Here is a 13,570-nt window from a genome sequence, read left to right as displayed (position 1 = left end):
CGTCCACCGCTGCTTTGCGCCCCAAAACAGGGTGCAACTTCAATGAGCCGCGTCTGGCGATCGATTTCCTTCTACTATGTACAAGGTAGTGTACGGATACTGCCTGTATGGAGGAGCCTGTAGCGGTCTACCCGCTGTTGGGGCCTCTTCCATGACATTGACTCTGTCTACCACACTATCTGTCCCACTGCACCTCGATCCTCGAAAAAGGGTCCCACCTGTGTCCAGGTGCTCGACATCGCACATCTTCCGCCGCAGCAGCACTCCACTTTGCCGAGTGGAGTGCCTAAACGTCACTGCGCATTCCTCTCACAGCTTCGTACTTCCACACCATACATAGCAATGCGCACGGACCACAATCGCCTTTTTCCAGAAACCCGGCAATCGGATATTCTCTCCCTCCGAAATGATTACTAAGGCATTCTAATCCCCTCCAGAGCTTTAACACTTCCGGGAGGTAGCTCTCACGTGATCCCCCACCTTTGCGAACGCGTCGACTGTCGTTTGCCTGCGGCTGACTAGACCGACCGACGGAGCCAGCCAGCCATACAGACGTCCAGCCCTGTCACTCCCGAATCCATCGAGCTTCCACAACGACAAGCTTCCATCACCACACCCAAACCCCGGCGACGTCAACCACCACCCTCCACCACCTCGCGAACCTCGACGAATCCCATTGAGCTCCCCGGTATTTAACACACAATCATCGAGAAGACACTTTTTAACCCCCATTCTATCCTCCCTCGGGGCATCCATCACGATGGCGCTCGACAGCTACTACCAGAACAAGATTGAGGCTATGAAGCTTGAGATCCTCAAGGGTCAAGCAGTTCTCCGCCGTCTCGAAGCTCAAAGAAATGACTACAACTCCCGCGTGCGCCTACTACGGGAAGAGCTGGGTCTGCTGCAGCAGCCTGGTTCATACGTCGGTGAGGTCGTCAAGGTCATGAGCACGAAGAAGGTCCTGGTCAAGGTGCATCCGGAAGGCAAATACGGTATGTCTTTGACGATTGCATGACCCCTCCCACTTTCACCCTGATGCAGTGCTAACCCCGAATCCATCGCAGTCGTTGACGTCTCCGACAATGTCGACATCACAAAGCTCACCGTTGGCAAGCGGGTAACCCTGCTGTCCGACAGCTACAAGCTCGAGAAGATGCTCCCCTCATCCGTCGACCCCCTCGTCTCCCTCATGATGGTCGAGAAGGTGCCCGACAGCACATACGACATGATTGGTGGTCTGGATCAGCAGATCAAGGAAATCAAGGAAGTCATCGAGCTTGGTCTCAAGCACCCAGAGCTCTTCGAGTCCCTTGGTATCGCCCAACCAAAGGGTGTCCTCCTGTACGGCCCTCCCGGTACCGGAAAGACCCTTCTCGCCAGAGCCGTCGCCCACCACACCGACTGCAAGTTCATCCGTGTCTCCGGTTCCGAGTTGGTGCAAAAGTACATTGGAGAGGGTAGCCGTATGGTCCGTGAGCTTTTCGTCATGGCTCGCGAACACGCCCCTTCCATCATCTTCATGGACGAGATCGACTCCATCGGTTCTTCTCGTGTGGAGGGCTCCTCGGGAGGTGATTCAGAAGTCCAGCGCACCATGTTGGAACTCCTCAACCAGCTCGACGGTTTCGAGCCCACCAAGAACATCAAGGTCATCATGGCCACCAACCGTCTCGACATTCTCGACCCCGCACTGTTGCGTCCCGGACGTATCGACCGCAAGATCGAATTCCCCCCACCATCCGTCGAGGCTCGTGCCGACATTCTCCGTATCCACAGCCGCAAGATGAACCTGACGAGAGGCATCAACTTGACCAAGGTCGCCGAGAAGATGAACGGCTGCTCCGGTGCCGAGCTCAAGGGTGTCTGCACAGAAGCTGGCATGTACGCCCTCCGTGAGCGCAGAGTCCACGTCACCCAGGAGGACTTTGAGCTTGCCACCGCCAAGATTCTCAACAAGCACGACGACAAGGAAGTGTCCCTCGGCAAGCTCTGGAAGTAAGCAAAAACAAAGGAGAGGGAGGGGCGAGGGCGACAGCAGCAGCACGAAGGCTTCTTTTTGGTTTGGCGGGAGTTGGGAATGGCAGGGATGTGGAAACAGCGCCCGCGATTATGCAGTGGCCGCTTGTACGGCTAATATGTACGACTACATAGAACATGGAATCAGCCACGATGACTTGCACCCTTTCCATCCATTTCATGTCTCTGTATATTGTGGTGCATGTCATGGTACAGTTGTGAAGGCCAAAGGCGACTGTTGGGTGCCAGACCGCTTATGCTTCGTTCAGGTGGTAAGCAGTCCAGCTTGACCTGTTGAACGTTGTTTCTATAGGGTCTCTCTATAAAAGGGGGAAACAAAGTTGTCACTTTTGTTTTTTCCCCTTCTTTTCCCTGTCCTTCCAAGTCTTGCAGAAGTGTCTAACAGCCAGACGACCCTGCGACAAGCTAACCCCCCTTTTCTTTTTTCTCCATCTTACATGCAAAGCGTCAGAACGGCCCGGGTAGGACCGTGACACCCTCGAACTTGACTTCCCTTTACCAGAAGTTTAGCTAGATGCAAAAATACATCCGTAGGAAACTCCATTCACCACGGAAGCGATCCCCGAGACTACCAAAAAGTAGTAGCCACAAATCCCGAGGGGTTTCCACAATATCCTGCTGCCAACGAGATATCATTGCATTGAATCCTACCAACGATCAAGCAAGAAGGACCTATAACGTCCTCTTTTGATCATTTCAGCAATATGGATCTGGTAATATCGACTACAACCGGCGGATTTCAAGCAACAACGCAACAACGCAACAACAGAATGTCTTCTTGAAAAAGGACAGACTAGGAATATCGTCGAACGGCGCAAATGTTATTAACCAAGGCTCCTTGAAGTGCCGGAGCAAAAAAACAGGTCAAGTAACGGGCAAAAATCTCGCCAGACCTTACGTTTTTTCAGCGTACATGAAAAAGGAGGACAAGCAAAACCTCGAGAGAGGATCCGAAACAAAAGAGAATAGCAGTCCGACTTCGCCGAACGTCCTTTACAAACCCTGATTCGCGCCGTTACGGGGCGCCCAAGTGGTCACACTCTTTTTTTCGCGGGCACCTCTGGTCCGCGGCGGACGATTTCTCGCTCAATGTTCGACTACAGACACATTAGACGGCGGCGGTGGGAAAAGGGGGTGTGAGAGACGGGGGGGTTCGGTATGAAAGCTGGAGTGAGTGCCTGGTCACCCGGGGCTCTCCGGGTGGCGACTTGGTTTCGAGGACGACTCATGATGTACGTCAATAGTCCACTCTGCCCCCCAGTATGCCGTCGTGAAAAGGGTCACACAACAGATGATACCAAAAGATGACTCAAAATGGAGATCAATACGGGGTGCCTTGCTTTCTCATATGTTAACATGAGAGTGAGTCGAGTATGTCCGATGCGATGACACCTATGGGTTCAAAATCTGGACTTACAACAGCCAGGCTACAAATGATAGATACATCATAGGAAAAAAACATTTCGTTGACTATTCAAGATCACTTCTTCACCCGCACTCGGCACTCATGATGGACATAAACTTCTTCAGGTCAAAAGAGCAGCTGCAAGTAGCGCTTACTCTATACTTGTCTTTGTGAACGCCTCTAGTGTACAAATCCAAGGTCCGGCCGCAACCGGATCCAAACATGCCAGTGCCATGGACGGCACATGGAAACTAAACGCCCATGCATCATAAGGTATGCTGTTCGAATGCCCCAAACGCCTTCCTCATGCCATAAGCCCTATCCCAGGACCTTATTATATCCTCATTGCTTGTTACCGCGAAATAAACAGAATGCAATATGCTCCCACTGCTCACTGATGCTGGCACCTCTCACCATCCAGGGGTATCGCATTACGATTCCACGCGAGTCCTCCTTTCCTTTCCCACGGTCCTGAAGTTTCTAGTCGAATCGTTATTAAATGTCCCCCGTGAGTTGTAAACTCCCACTTCGGGCTCTTCCACCCTTCAACTCCTCGTGTTGTCTCCACACATATTCGACAATTGTCTCGTAGCATAAGACGTATTGCCGTAAACTTTGGACCATGCTCAGTCTCTGGTTTCTGAACTCCTCTACCGTCTTCTGAATGAGATCCATTGTATCGCAGTCGTCATTTAACCAACTTGTGTCCAAGGGCGGAGTTGTATCCAAAGAGGCGCGTCGCACATCGGTGCTGGATCGGCGGCTGCTTGGGTTGAAATCGAATACTTTTTCGCGTGGCGAAGCCTCTTCGGATTGACCACTCATCTTGATATCACCATCCGAGTCCCTCTTTCGGACCGGCTTCAAATTCGTCTTGGCAAGTCGTTGCCGCTTAAGCATATCGATGACGGTGTCCACCGTGCAGAATGTCCCAGTTCGTCCACAGCCTGCAGAGCAGTGAACAAGCATTGGCCTAGGCCTTGGGTTCATCTCCGGCTCGTCAGCAGACTCCGGCTCCGGCGACGCCCGGACAGCTGCCATGGTGTCGAGTGGCTTGGCTGAGCTCTGCATAGAATTCGCCAGTCTCACGAGACCGAGCAGGTGGGAAGGTTGAGCAGGAGCTCCAAAGTCCGGCCAAGATGGGTAGTGCAGGTGAGTAATCTCACGCATGGGCGCAAAAGGATGCGACGCGTGGGACAAGGCAAACTTCCGAACGATGACATGAGGCGTCTCGCCCTGCGGTGGCACAGGTGAAGCGGTAGCGGTGGGCCCAGTCATTGTCGTGTTGGCACGGCGGCGTCCAGCTTCCGCTGCCGCTGCGGCGGCCGCTGAAGGTGCTGCCGATCCCTGGTTGGTGCGATGCTTGTCAATGTCTAGCGACACTTTCTTCTCAGAGAGCAACCTCAGCTTGAGTAAACCAAACTCCCGACCCTGCCAGTAGGGGTGGCATTTCAGCTGGCCACCTTCCGACTCGGCAGTCAACATGACGATAACCCGAACGTCTTGTTCCCAAATGACAGACCAGAAGTCCTACAACAATTAGCCTCAGTCACAAACCATCATCCAGTGGTCGAGATTACTTACATCGAAAGTAGCCGGGAGCGGTCCCTGGGTAGCGATGTATCTCTTGTTGCTCCTGGACGATTTAACATAGCTGGCGTTGACATAGTCGCAGGCTCCCTCAGGACGACCTTGAAGTTTAACGCGCGCGTGCTCGAACGGCAGGATATCTTTGTACCGATTCTTGCCTCCTTTTTCAATACCACAAAGCTGAGGTGCATTCTTGTCCTTTTGGTTTCCTCCAAACATCGAATATGCCGCCTTCATCCGAGACTGTTCGTCCTTTTCAATGTTTAAGAACTTATCCGAGACTTGCTTGCCATGGTCGCCGGGCTTGGATGCGTCTCGGAGCCAACGGGGCAGGGTGGGCGACTCCATGCCGCTAGGCCTAGCGATGTCTAGTTGGCCTACACCATCGGCAAGATCCATGTTTTGGCGAATGTTGGAAAAGAAAGGGTTGGGGTTGTTGCTGGCCATTGGCAGCATCACACCTCCTATGACGGGTGCGATACCGGGCCGGTTTCCACCCTTATTGGCTGCAGCTGGAGAGGTACCGTTGATCTCGGGCCCCAACCCCTCGTCCACAAGTTCCGGGTACGCATCAGCGAATGCGTTGAAGCCGCCCCGCAGGATGTGAGTGCCGCCTGTGTAACCCTCGTTGGTAAATTTTTTGATCATGTTCATACAAGACACTGCATCACGTTTTTCTGCCGAGTACGCATCGTACACGACCAAGTTCTTCGTCGCCTTCCACTTTGAGAACTGCTCTTCGTTGTTAACATTCTGGAATGTTTGCTGCAGCTTGGTCAGGTTGAACGTGGCCCGCTTGAGTAGAGTCGTTGGAATGCAAAGATTAAGAGCATTCTTGATCCGTGCCTGAGCGTATTGCTGAGAAACTCGCAAGTCCAAAAGAAGGAGGTCCGTCTTGGAGTCTTTAGCCTCGATCATGCCTTTCAGTTGAGCTGGTGAAATCAACGAAGGACCGTTTTCCATCGTCGGCGGCAGAGTCTCAGCTCGAGGTTGATTCACTCCGTTACTACGTGGAGATGGGGGGTCAACCCTGTTCTCGGATATCGACATCCTCGGGTGGCGGTCATCGACTTTGGACAGGGTTGTTCTACGGTCCAACGATAGTTCAGTCGGCCTCGGTGACTCGAATCTCGGGAGGTTCAAGTTCAAAATTGCCGGTGGTGGGTTTATCGAAGCTTCAGAGTTGCGCTTCGATTCTGAAGACACATAGGCCGAGTCGTGGCTGCTCTCCTGGTCCATGTCCATACGGCTAATGGGCCTCTCCTTGGTCACCCGCGGGATAGAGAAGTCAGAGGTCGAATCGCTTGCGTGGGTGTTCCATCTTGGCGGGCGAGGGCGGAGAGTGGTAGGGTTGGGCGGCGCGTGAGGAAAGTGTGAGGAGGATAGGCTGAAGCCCTTGCCACGATTCAAGTCCGCCTGGCGCTTGAAGGCCTCATAGTCGGGGTTAGCATCGATAGGGACCTGCTTGGGCAGAGCGGCGGCGAATGACTTGACTGAAGACGTCGGGGAGCTCCAGTTGTCTCGTGGCATCGCCGAGGAATCTCTTGGATCGACGGATTGTTCGACTACGAGGCCGAAATAGTTGGGGCTCGCTGCCCTTGGTTCCGCAGGTCGTGCGGGTGACAGCTTCTGAGGGGGTAAAGGCTGACCAACGGAGAATGGCATCCTAGGAGATGCTGCCGGGGTCGTAGGCTTGGGACTCTTAACGGCTGCGGTGACTGAGAGTTTGGATTGTGAGTGGGAGTGGCTATGTGTTGGGCGTGGCCCAGGCGATGCCCTGGGAGCGGAATGAGGAGTCTTCATAGTGTAGTGGACGGACGTTGCCCCGTCGCTGCTCCTTTTGTCGAGCATGGTGAGAGCGGGTTCGGTGGGGGGTGTGTTGGATGAAAAGAAGGATGGATAGTCGATTTTGGAGTGCTTTGATGTGAGCCACGGATGCGCTGAAGAAGATGCTTCCGACGACGGCCAAGTGATCAGGCCCTTTGGTTCAGTTATAGCGCCATTGCGGTATGGCGTTTGGCGGGACGGTTAAAGGCAGGCTAGGGTTCAGATAGATCGAAAGGGAAAGGGGAAATGGAGGGAGGGTGTGCAGAAGAGGCTCTTGGGAAAGGAAAAAGGGAAAGGCAGTGGGGGGTCTTTTAGAGAGAAAAGAAGGTTGCGGGGGGAGGTTCTGACGTGACGGGACACAAGTGGCGATCTAAACCCGGTCGAAGCAGAGAGCAGCGAAGTCAAGAGATGTATGTAGTAGAAGTAGTAGTAGCAATAGCAGTGGTTGGTGGTAGTAGAAGCTGGCTGGCCCTTTTTTGCGCCTTGTGTTGACTGACTCCTGGGGAGGCTCTTTTGGGGACACGGGACGGGGTTCGGGGATGAAATGTGACTTTGACTGGGCTGAGCTGACAAGGACAGACACAGACTGGACAGGACAAGGACAAGGACGGGACAGGGTAGATTGGTGGTGGTTGTGGTGGTGGTGGTGGCGTTCGGCGTCCCGAGATCCAGTGTTGTGGGAAACGACGACGCCTCGGGTTGAACGTAGTAAAGTCAGTTGACAACGGGCAACAAGCATACACAGCCAGCACACCGCAGAGGACCAAAGTCAAAACGATAGAAACTGCAGTTGGGACCTGATACTGGGTGAGTAAAGATGACCAAGGAAGGCGGACAGATGGGTCAGTGGAGAAATCGAAGAACAAGACAGACACGAGGAAAAAGGAGGACCCGGTTAAGTCTGGGGGGGGTGTGGAAGAGACAAGGTAAAGAGGTTGAGTGAGCAGCGCAGCACACACACACATACATACATACACAGAGGGGGGGAAAAAAGGGTCCTTTGCTGGGAGGAAGGGAAGGGGAAGAAGGAGAAGGAAGAAGGGGGCCCCTGGCGACAGGGAGGGAGGGATCTTCGGGGGTGGGTAGAAAGAAAAGCAGGTGTGGTGTTGCGACTGTGGTACACTCACGATGGCTGGGTCTGGTTCTGGCTATGGCTTTGCTGCTCTTTTTCCTATTCTCTATTGTGGATGGGTCTGGCCAGACACTGGGTTGTTCGGTGTGGCTTTTCCAGAAAGTGATAACTCTGGTGTGTCTGGGACGTTGGGCTTTTTTTTTTTTTTTTTTTTTACTCTCTCTTCTCTGATTTTGTTCATGGTGGTGTGTGTGGTAAAAATGCGATGGGTTGTGAGAAGCGAAGGAGGTTAAACAAGCTCTGATGGCAACCCAAGGCAGTGGATTGCGACGGCGACGAATGGGGTCTTGGCTCGGCGAGGAACAGAGAGGTACACGTAGATGCTCCTAATTACAGAGAGGTTGGTTTTGTCTACAGATACAAGAGGGGGGTGTAGTTTACGAGGACGGGACCACCCAATAACCTGGGATGCAAGTCACAGAATTGCCCTGAGTGCCCTGAATGTTCTGCCCTCTGCGCAATGGCTATACCCTTGTAATCTTGCTAGAACAGGTCCAGAGTACAACACAGAATAACAGAGTAGCAGCAGCGGCGCGTGTAATGAGTGGAGGCGGAAAGGGCAAAAAAAAAAAAAAGAGGGTGTGATGTCCGATGAGGTCGTGTGTCGTCCTGGATGGGAATGATCGGCGGGTTGGGGTTAACCGGCGGAGATTCTGACCTCAGACCTGTGCCAGACCTGTGGCGTGCTGGTGGGAATTTGGCTGTATAGTTGTATGTAAATACGGTGTTGTTACGTAAGATGACTGGGTCTTTGGGCTCCCAATAGGTTCACGGGTACCCGTGCGTGTAAAATTTCACGGGTACCCGTGGAAATGACTAAGCAACCTGCCCACGTCAATGAACGCGTCTTGTGTCATACACCTTTCACGCGTTATTTGCATCCAGCACTTCAGTCATATATTCTTAAAAATGGAAATAGCTCTCAAAGACTCAATACTCACATTCCCAGACGACAGTCTCCCCCCTGAAAGCGATCATAAATCTCGCGATAAGCTTTTTATGTCAATCAACAACTGGGCGGCGACAAAGGGATACGCATTCACTACCGGGAGATCAACAAAGGAGAAAAGCGGACGACGGACGATTACATATTCATGCGATAGGTCGTGTCATCCGCCAAGCACATCAATAGCGCGGCAAAGGCAAACTACTAGTAGGGGGACTGGTTGTCAATTTTCCGTCCTTGCTAAGGAATCTTTGGATAAGAGCACATGGAGCTTGAGACACCGGCCCGATAAGCGTTTTTCTTCTCATAATCATCCCCCAAGCCAACATCCGTCTGCTCACCCAACGCATCGCAAGCTATCTGAGGAGGATCAAGCCAAGGTGGCCGGTCTTTCAAACGCTGGCGTCGCACCCAGGGACATCAGAACATACATACGACAAACGACAGACTCTATAGCGACCCAGCAGGATATCTACAATCATATTGCAGCCGCTAAACGAGATGTTCGTGAAGGGCAGACCTCGATCCATGCACTTGCCAATCAACTTGATGAGGAAGGCTTCTGGAGTCGCATGCAGTTTGCACCAGATGGCCGAGTTACGGCTGTCTTGTTCGCTCATCCAGATTCCTTAGCCCTTCTCCAAGCCTACCCAGACATCATGTTACTAGACTGTACCTATAAGACTAATAAGTATAGTATGCCACTTCTTGATATAGTTGGCATCGATGCTTGCCAACGGTCGTTCTGTATTGCGTTTGCATTTCTTAGCGGCGAGGTAGAAGATGACTATACCTGGGCTTTGGAGCGGGTCAAATCCTTGTATAGTCAGTGCAACGCTAGCCTACCTGCGGTTATCCTCACAGATCGCTGCTTAGCATGCATTAACGCTGTTGCAACCATCTTCCCCTCTTCTGCATCTTTGCTTTGCCTCTGGCATGCGAACAAGGCCGTTCTTCAACATTGTAATCCAGCTTTTGACTCTACTAAGCCAAAGACAGTCAACAATCCTGCAGCGCTCAAACCTTCAACTCAGAGCTAGGAAGAATTCTATAACTCCTGGCATTCGATCATCAGCTCGCCATCTGAGGTGGTTTTTGAGGAGCGCGTTTCCCAGTTTGAGGAACGCTATCTTCTAGACCATCTCGAAGAAGTCGGCTATGTTACGTCCGTTTGGTTAAAACCATACAAGGAAAAGCTAGTGAAAGCCTGGGTCGATCAGCATACCTATTTTGGCAATGTGGCTACTTCGCGAGTTGAGGGTATTCATGCACTACTTAAATCGCACTTGAAACGATCTACATTAGACCTTTTTGAAGCTTGGCGAGCAATGAAGCATGCTTTACTAAATCAGCTATCGGATCTAAAGTCAAATCAAGTTAAATAGCAAATACGGATACTAGTTGAGCTTTCAGGGTCAATGTACGGCGCAGTGCTTGGCTGGGTATCGCATGAAGCCTTGCGCAAAGTAGAAGAGCAACGGAAGCTGCTCACGAAGAAAGACACAAATCCTTCCACAGCCTGTACGGGGATGTTTTCTCGAGTATATAGTCTCCCATGCTTACACAAATTGAAGACTTTACAAGAACAGAATCTTGTTCTTCTACGTGAGCACTTCCATGCACATTGGCATTTGAGGCGTGATGGAGCGCCGCAGCTATTGCTGGAGCCTCGCCAGCGCATAGAGCCCAGGTTGCAATTAGAGAATCCCAGTATTCCCAAATCAAGCACTAGACGAGAGCCTAGCGGGTTCGAAGTTGTTGAAGTTGCTTCACGGGCCCCAAGCAAATGCAGTAGGTGTCATATAGTTGGCTATACTATGACTTCAAAGGCGTGCCCTCTGCGATACACGCATTTATTGCCTGAACCGACACCTACTCCAGATCCAGCTACAGTATCAACTGCGATATTTACCGGGATGACGACAGATACACAAGAACCTCCTTCAAACGCCGTGCAGGACGTACCAGAGTTGGTTCAACCGACTATTGCTATAGTAGTAGAGACCAGTATATCACCACCTCGGGTATTATCACCATTTGCGCATTCGCATTCACCTTCGCTGCCAGGATACGATTCACCTCAGGCGATATACGGACGGTACTGTGCAGCAAGAAGCGCCTGGTACGGTGCTCAACCTCGTGGGAGTATCAAAACAAACCAGGAGTATCGAAGGGCAATGGGACTTCCGCTACGTTATGACAAAAAGTGTTATGAGTGGTGTCTTGACTATAAGCAGATGAAAGGACGCTGCACTACCTCACACGGGTCAAGGGATTGGACGAAGGAGGAGATAATGGCTTATCTAGACTAGGATAGGGCTAAACACAAACGGGTCGATGAGCTGATTATTGCGGAAGATAGACAAAACCCCTTTAAAAACAGTAAGAGAGGTATAAGCGAAGTCTAGAAACGAGTCGAGCAAGATAAGGCAGAGCAGGAGGCGTTATACGCTGGTAGTAAGCCCGAAGAGTGCATCGTAGTAAAGTCGTAAACTTTCCGGATAAGTTTGATGCAGGCCGTGCCTCTCATTGGCTCATGAGCCCCATATCAGAGTTGCTTAGTCATTTCCACGGGTACCCGTGAAATTTTACACGCACGGGTACCCGTGAACCTATTGGGAGCCGGGTCTTTGGAAGCATTATGTCAGCATTTTGCCATCACCTTCCCTTGACCTCCCTGTATACTCACACAACTTTCCGTGCCGTGCATATAGTGCGTATCCCGGGAACACTGTCCGAGCGGCTGCCAATTTCCACAGGGTGCGGCCCCATCCACGTCGTCATAGAACCCGGGTGCCTTCTTGGATCGGCTCAGCTTCTCTCTCCCTCATTGGATGCAGTCTCGGTTGAGCACCCCCAGTAGGAAAGCATGGCGCAGACCTGGGCTTCTGGGCCCGACGAATTGTCGCTTGCAAGTCGCGGCATTGTACCTCTTTTTTTTTTTTTTTTTTTTTTTTTGCCTTTGTCTTTCACGTCTCCCTCTAACCCCCCAAAGTCTTGTGTTTGATTGTCCTCTGGGGCATGCATCGCAAAAGAGTACAGATTGACATCAGATTTTCCCGTTGGATCGTGGAATGCATGTCAAAAGCAAAAAAGTCTCCCCACTGAGATAGCCACCAGGCTCAAATGTGCAGGCGCCAACTGATGGCGGACAACTGCCAAACGTGCTTGCAGGAGCCCAGTAGTCGGTCTAAAGCGAGGCAGGGAAGGGACAGGGCAAACCCCAGACCGCCGCCAGTCAGTCACGAGGGGAGGGGATCAGAAGGAAGGAAAGGAAGGGGAAAAGAAATAAGAGGTGTGAGGGGAGAAGGCACGCCTCGGCGAGGCACACACCCCCAAGAATAGCGCATTTTACTTGATGGGACTCATTGGATTTCTGCATTTTGGGTGGGTGTTCTACTATGTTTTGTGTTGAATTCGCGTTGTTTGGCAATGGCATTCTTTGTTACAAAAGGTCGAGGGCCAAGAGGGGGGACAGAGACAGCAACTGAAAGGTACTTTCCCCGTACCTGGACTGCCAGATTTGGCCTTTATTTGGCGGGTGGGTCTGCATGGGCTTGACGTCATAGGATCCATAGACATTAGAAATCTAGCATCATCATCTCAATGTCGACCAGTCTGGACCCCTTTTCAACGCCAACTACTAGCCAATCGCACCCCCCGTATTCATTCAGTGTGGGAGCATGGACCGCAAGCCAGACAAAGACGCCCAGTTAAGCAGGCGCGGGCATGGTAAGTCCTTTCCGTACCTCCTTCACCCCTAGCAGTTGATCAGCTCTTTCTCCTAGCCAGCCACTTCAACCTCTGCGCATACTCTTATCTTATCTTATGTGGAGGGCAGTTAAATGGTCGTTGTGAGGTGTTCTATGTTGAGGCTTGCTCATCTTTGCATTCATCATTAACTTTTCCCCCCTTGGTCCAGACTGTTGCAGTAGGCAGCAACAAGCCCAGGAGACGCCTGGCAATACTCATTTCTGCCCCCAAAACCTTCGCCCCCCTGTTGGTGGACTTGGTCTCGGGAATGACGTAGTTGAGCATTATGAACAATCAGGTACCCGTCATCAAATTCAGCTGACGTCTTGGACTGGGGCTCCTGGGTGAAATGCGGCGTAATCCACAAAGTCTACAGGCCAAGAGCTGCGTGTGTCGCATCCCTCTTCGAATCTGCTTCCACGGTTTGTTGTCATTTATGTTCAGGGCCTAGAACTATTCCACGAACTCTGCTCGACTCGTGCACACCCTCGCAGCAAAAAAGGCCAAGTCAGATACTAATACCATGCACGAATACACCACCAAGACTTGGGCTTTTCTGCCCACCCTACTCTCACCCTGGGACACATGTCCACGTTCCTGGCGAGGGGTCATGCCGGACCGTCGCCGAAAACACCGTGCTGCCGGTCTGTGTTTTGGGGTGGTCACAACCGAACACACGCACACACTAAATCTCATCCACCCACAGTCCAGGGTCACCGCAACTTCTCTTAGCTGGACAGCGCGGCTGCCAACAACAACGGACGACAACAATTAAGCAGGCATACTTGAAACTTGGAAGACGCGGCCACTTGACTGGAAAGTTATAACAAAATACCATGTAGCAATAAACATACAACCTTTCAGGTGAGTTGGCAAG

General features: G+C 51.8%; 2 protein-coding genes across 2 annotated transcripts; one reads left to right on the top strand and one right to left on the bottom strand.

The window, feature by feature from the left end:
* Positions 1-760: 760 nt before the first annotated feature.
* Positions 761-2,002, top strand: CTRU02_203134 (26S protease regulatory subunit 8; the record flags this gene model as incomplete). Its single annotated transcript, XM_036727216.1, has 2 exons — positions 761-995; positions 1,068-2,002. 2 exons carry the CDS (start codon positions 761-763, stop codon positions 2,000-2,002), a joined length of 1,170 nt encoding a protein of 389 aa, XP_036581010.1.
* Positions 2,003-3,940: 1,938 nt separating this feature from the next.
* Positions 3,941-6,886, bottom strand: CTRU02_203133 (protein tyrosine phosphatase; the record flags this gene model as incomplete). Its single annotated transcript, XM_036727215.1, has 2 exons — positions 3,941-4,975; positions 5,030-6,886. 2 exons carry the CDS (start codon positions 6,884-6,886, stop codon positions 3,941-3,943), a joined length of 2,892 nt encoding a protein of 963 aa, XP_036581009.1.
* Positions 6,887-13,570: the final 6,684 nt, after the last annotated feature.

The sequence above is a fragment of the Colletotrichum truncatum genome (genome assembly GCF_014235925.2).
Source record: "Colletotrichum truncatum strain CMES1059 chromosome Unknown Contig_0002, whole genome shotgun sequence".
NCBI lineage: Eukaryota > Fungi > Ascomycota > Sordariomycetes > Glomerellales > Glomerellaceae > Colletotrichum > Colletotrichum truncatum.
The sequence above is the reverse complement of the archived record's forward strand: the minus strand, read 5'-3'. Positions and strand labels throughout refer to the sequence as shown.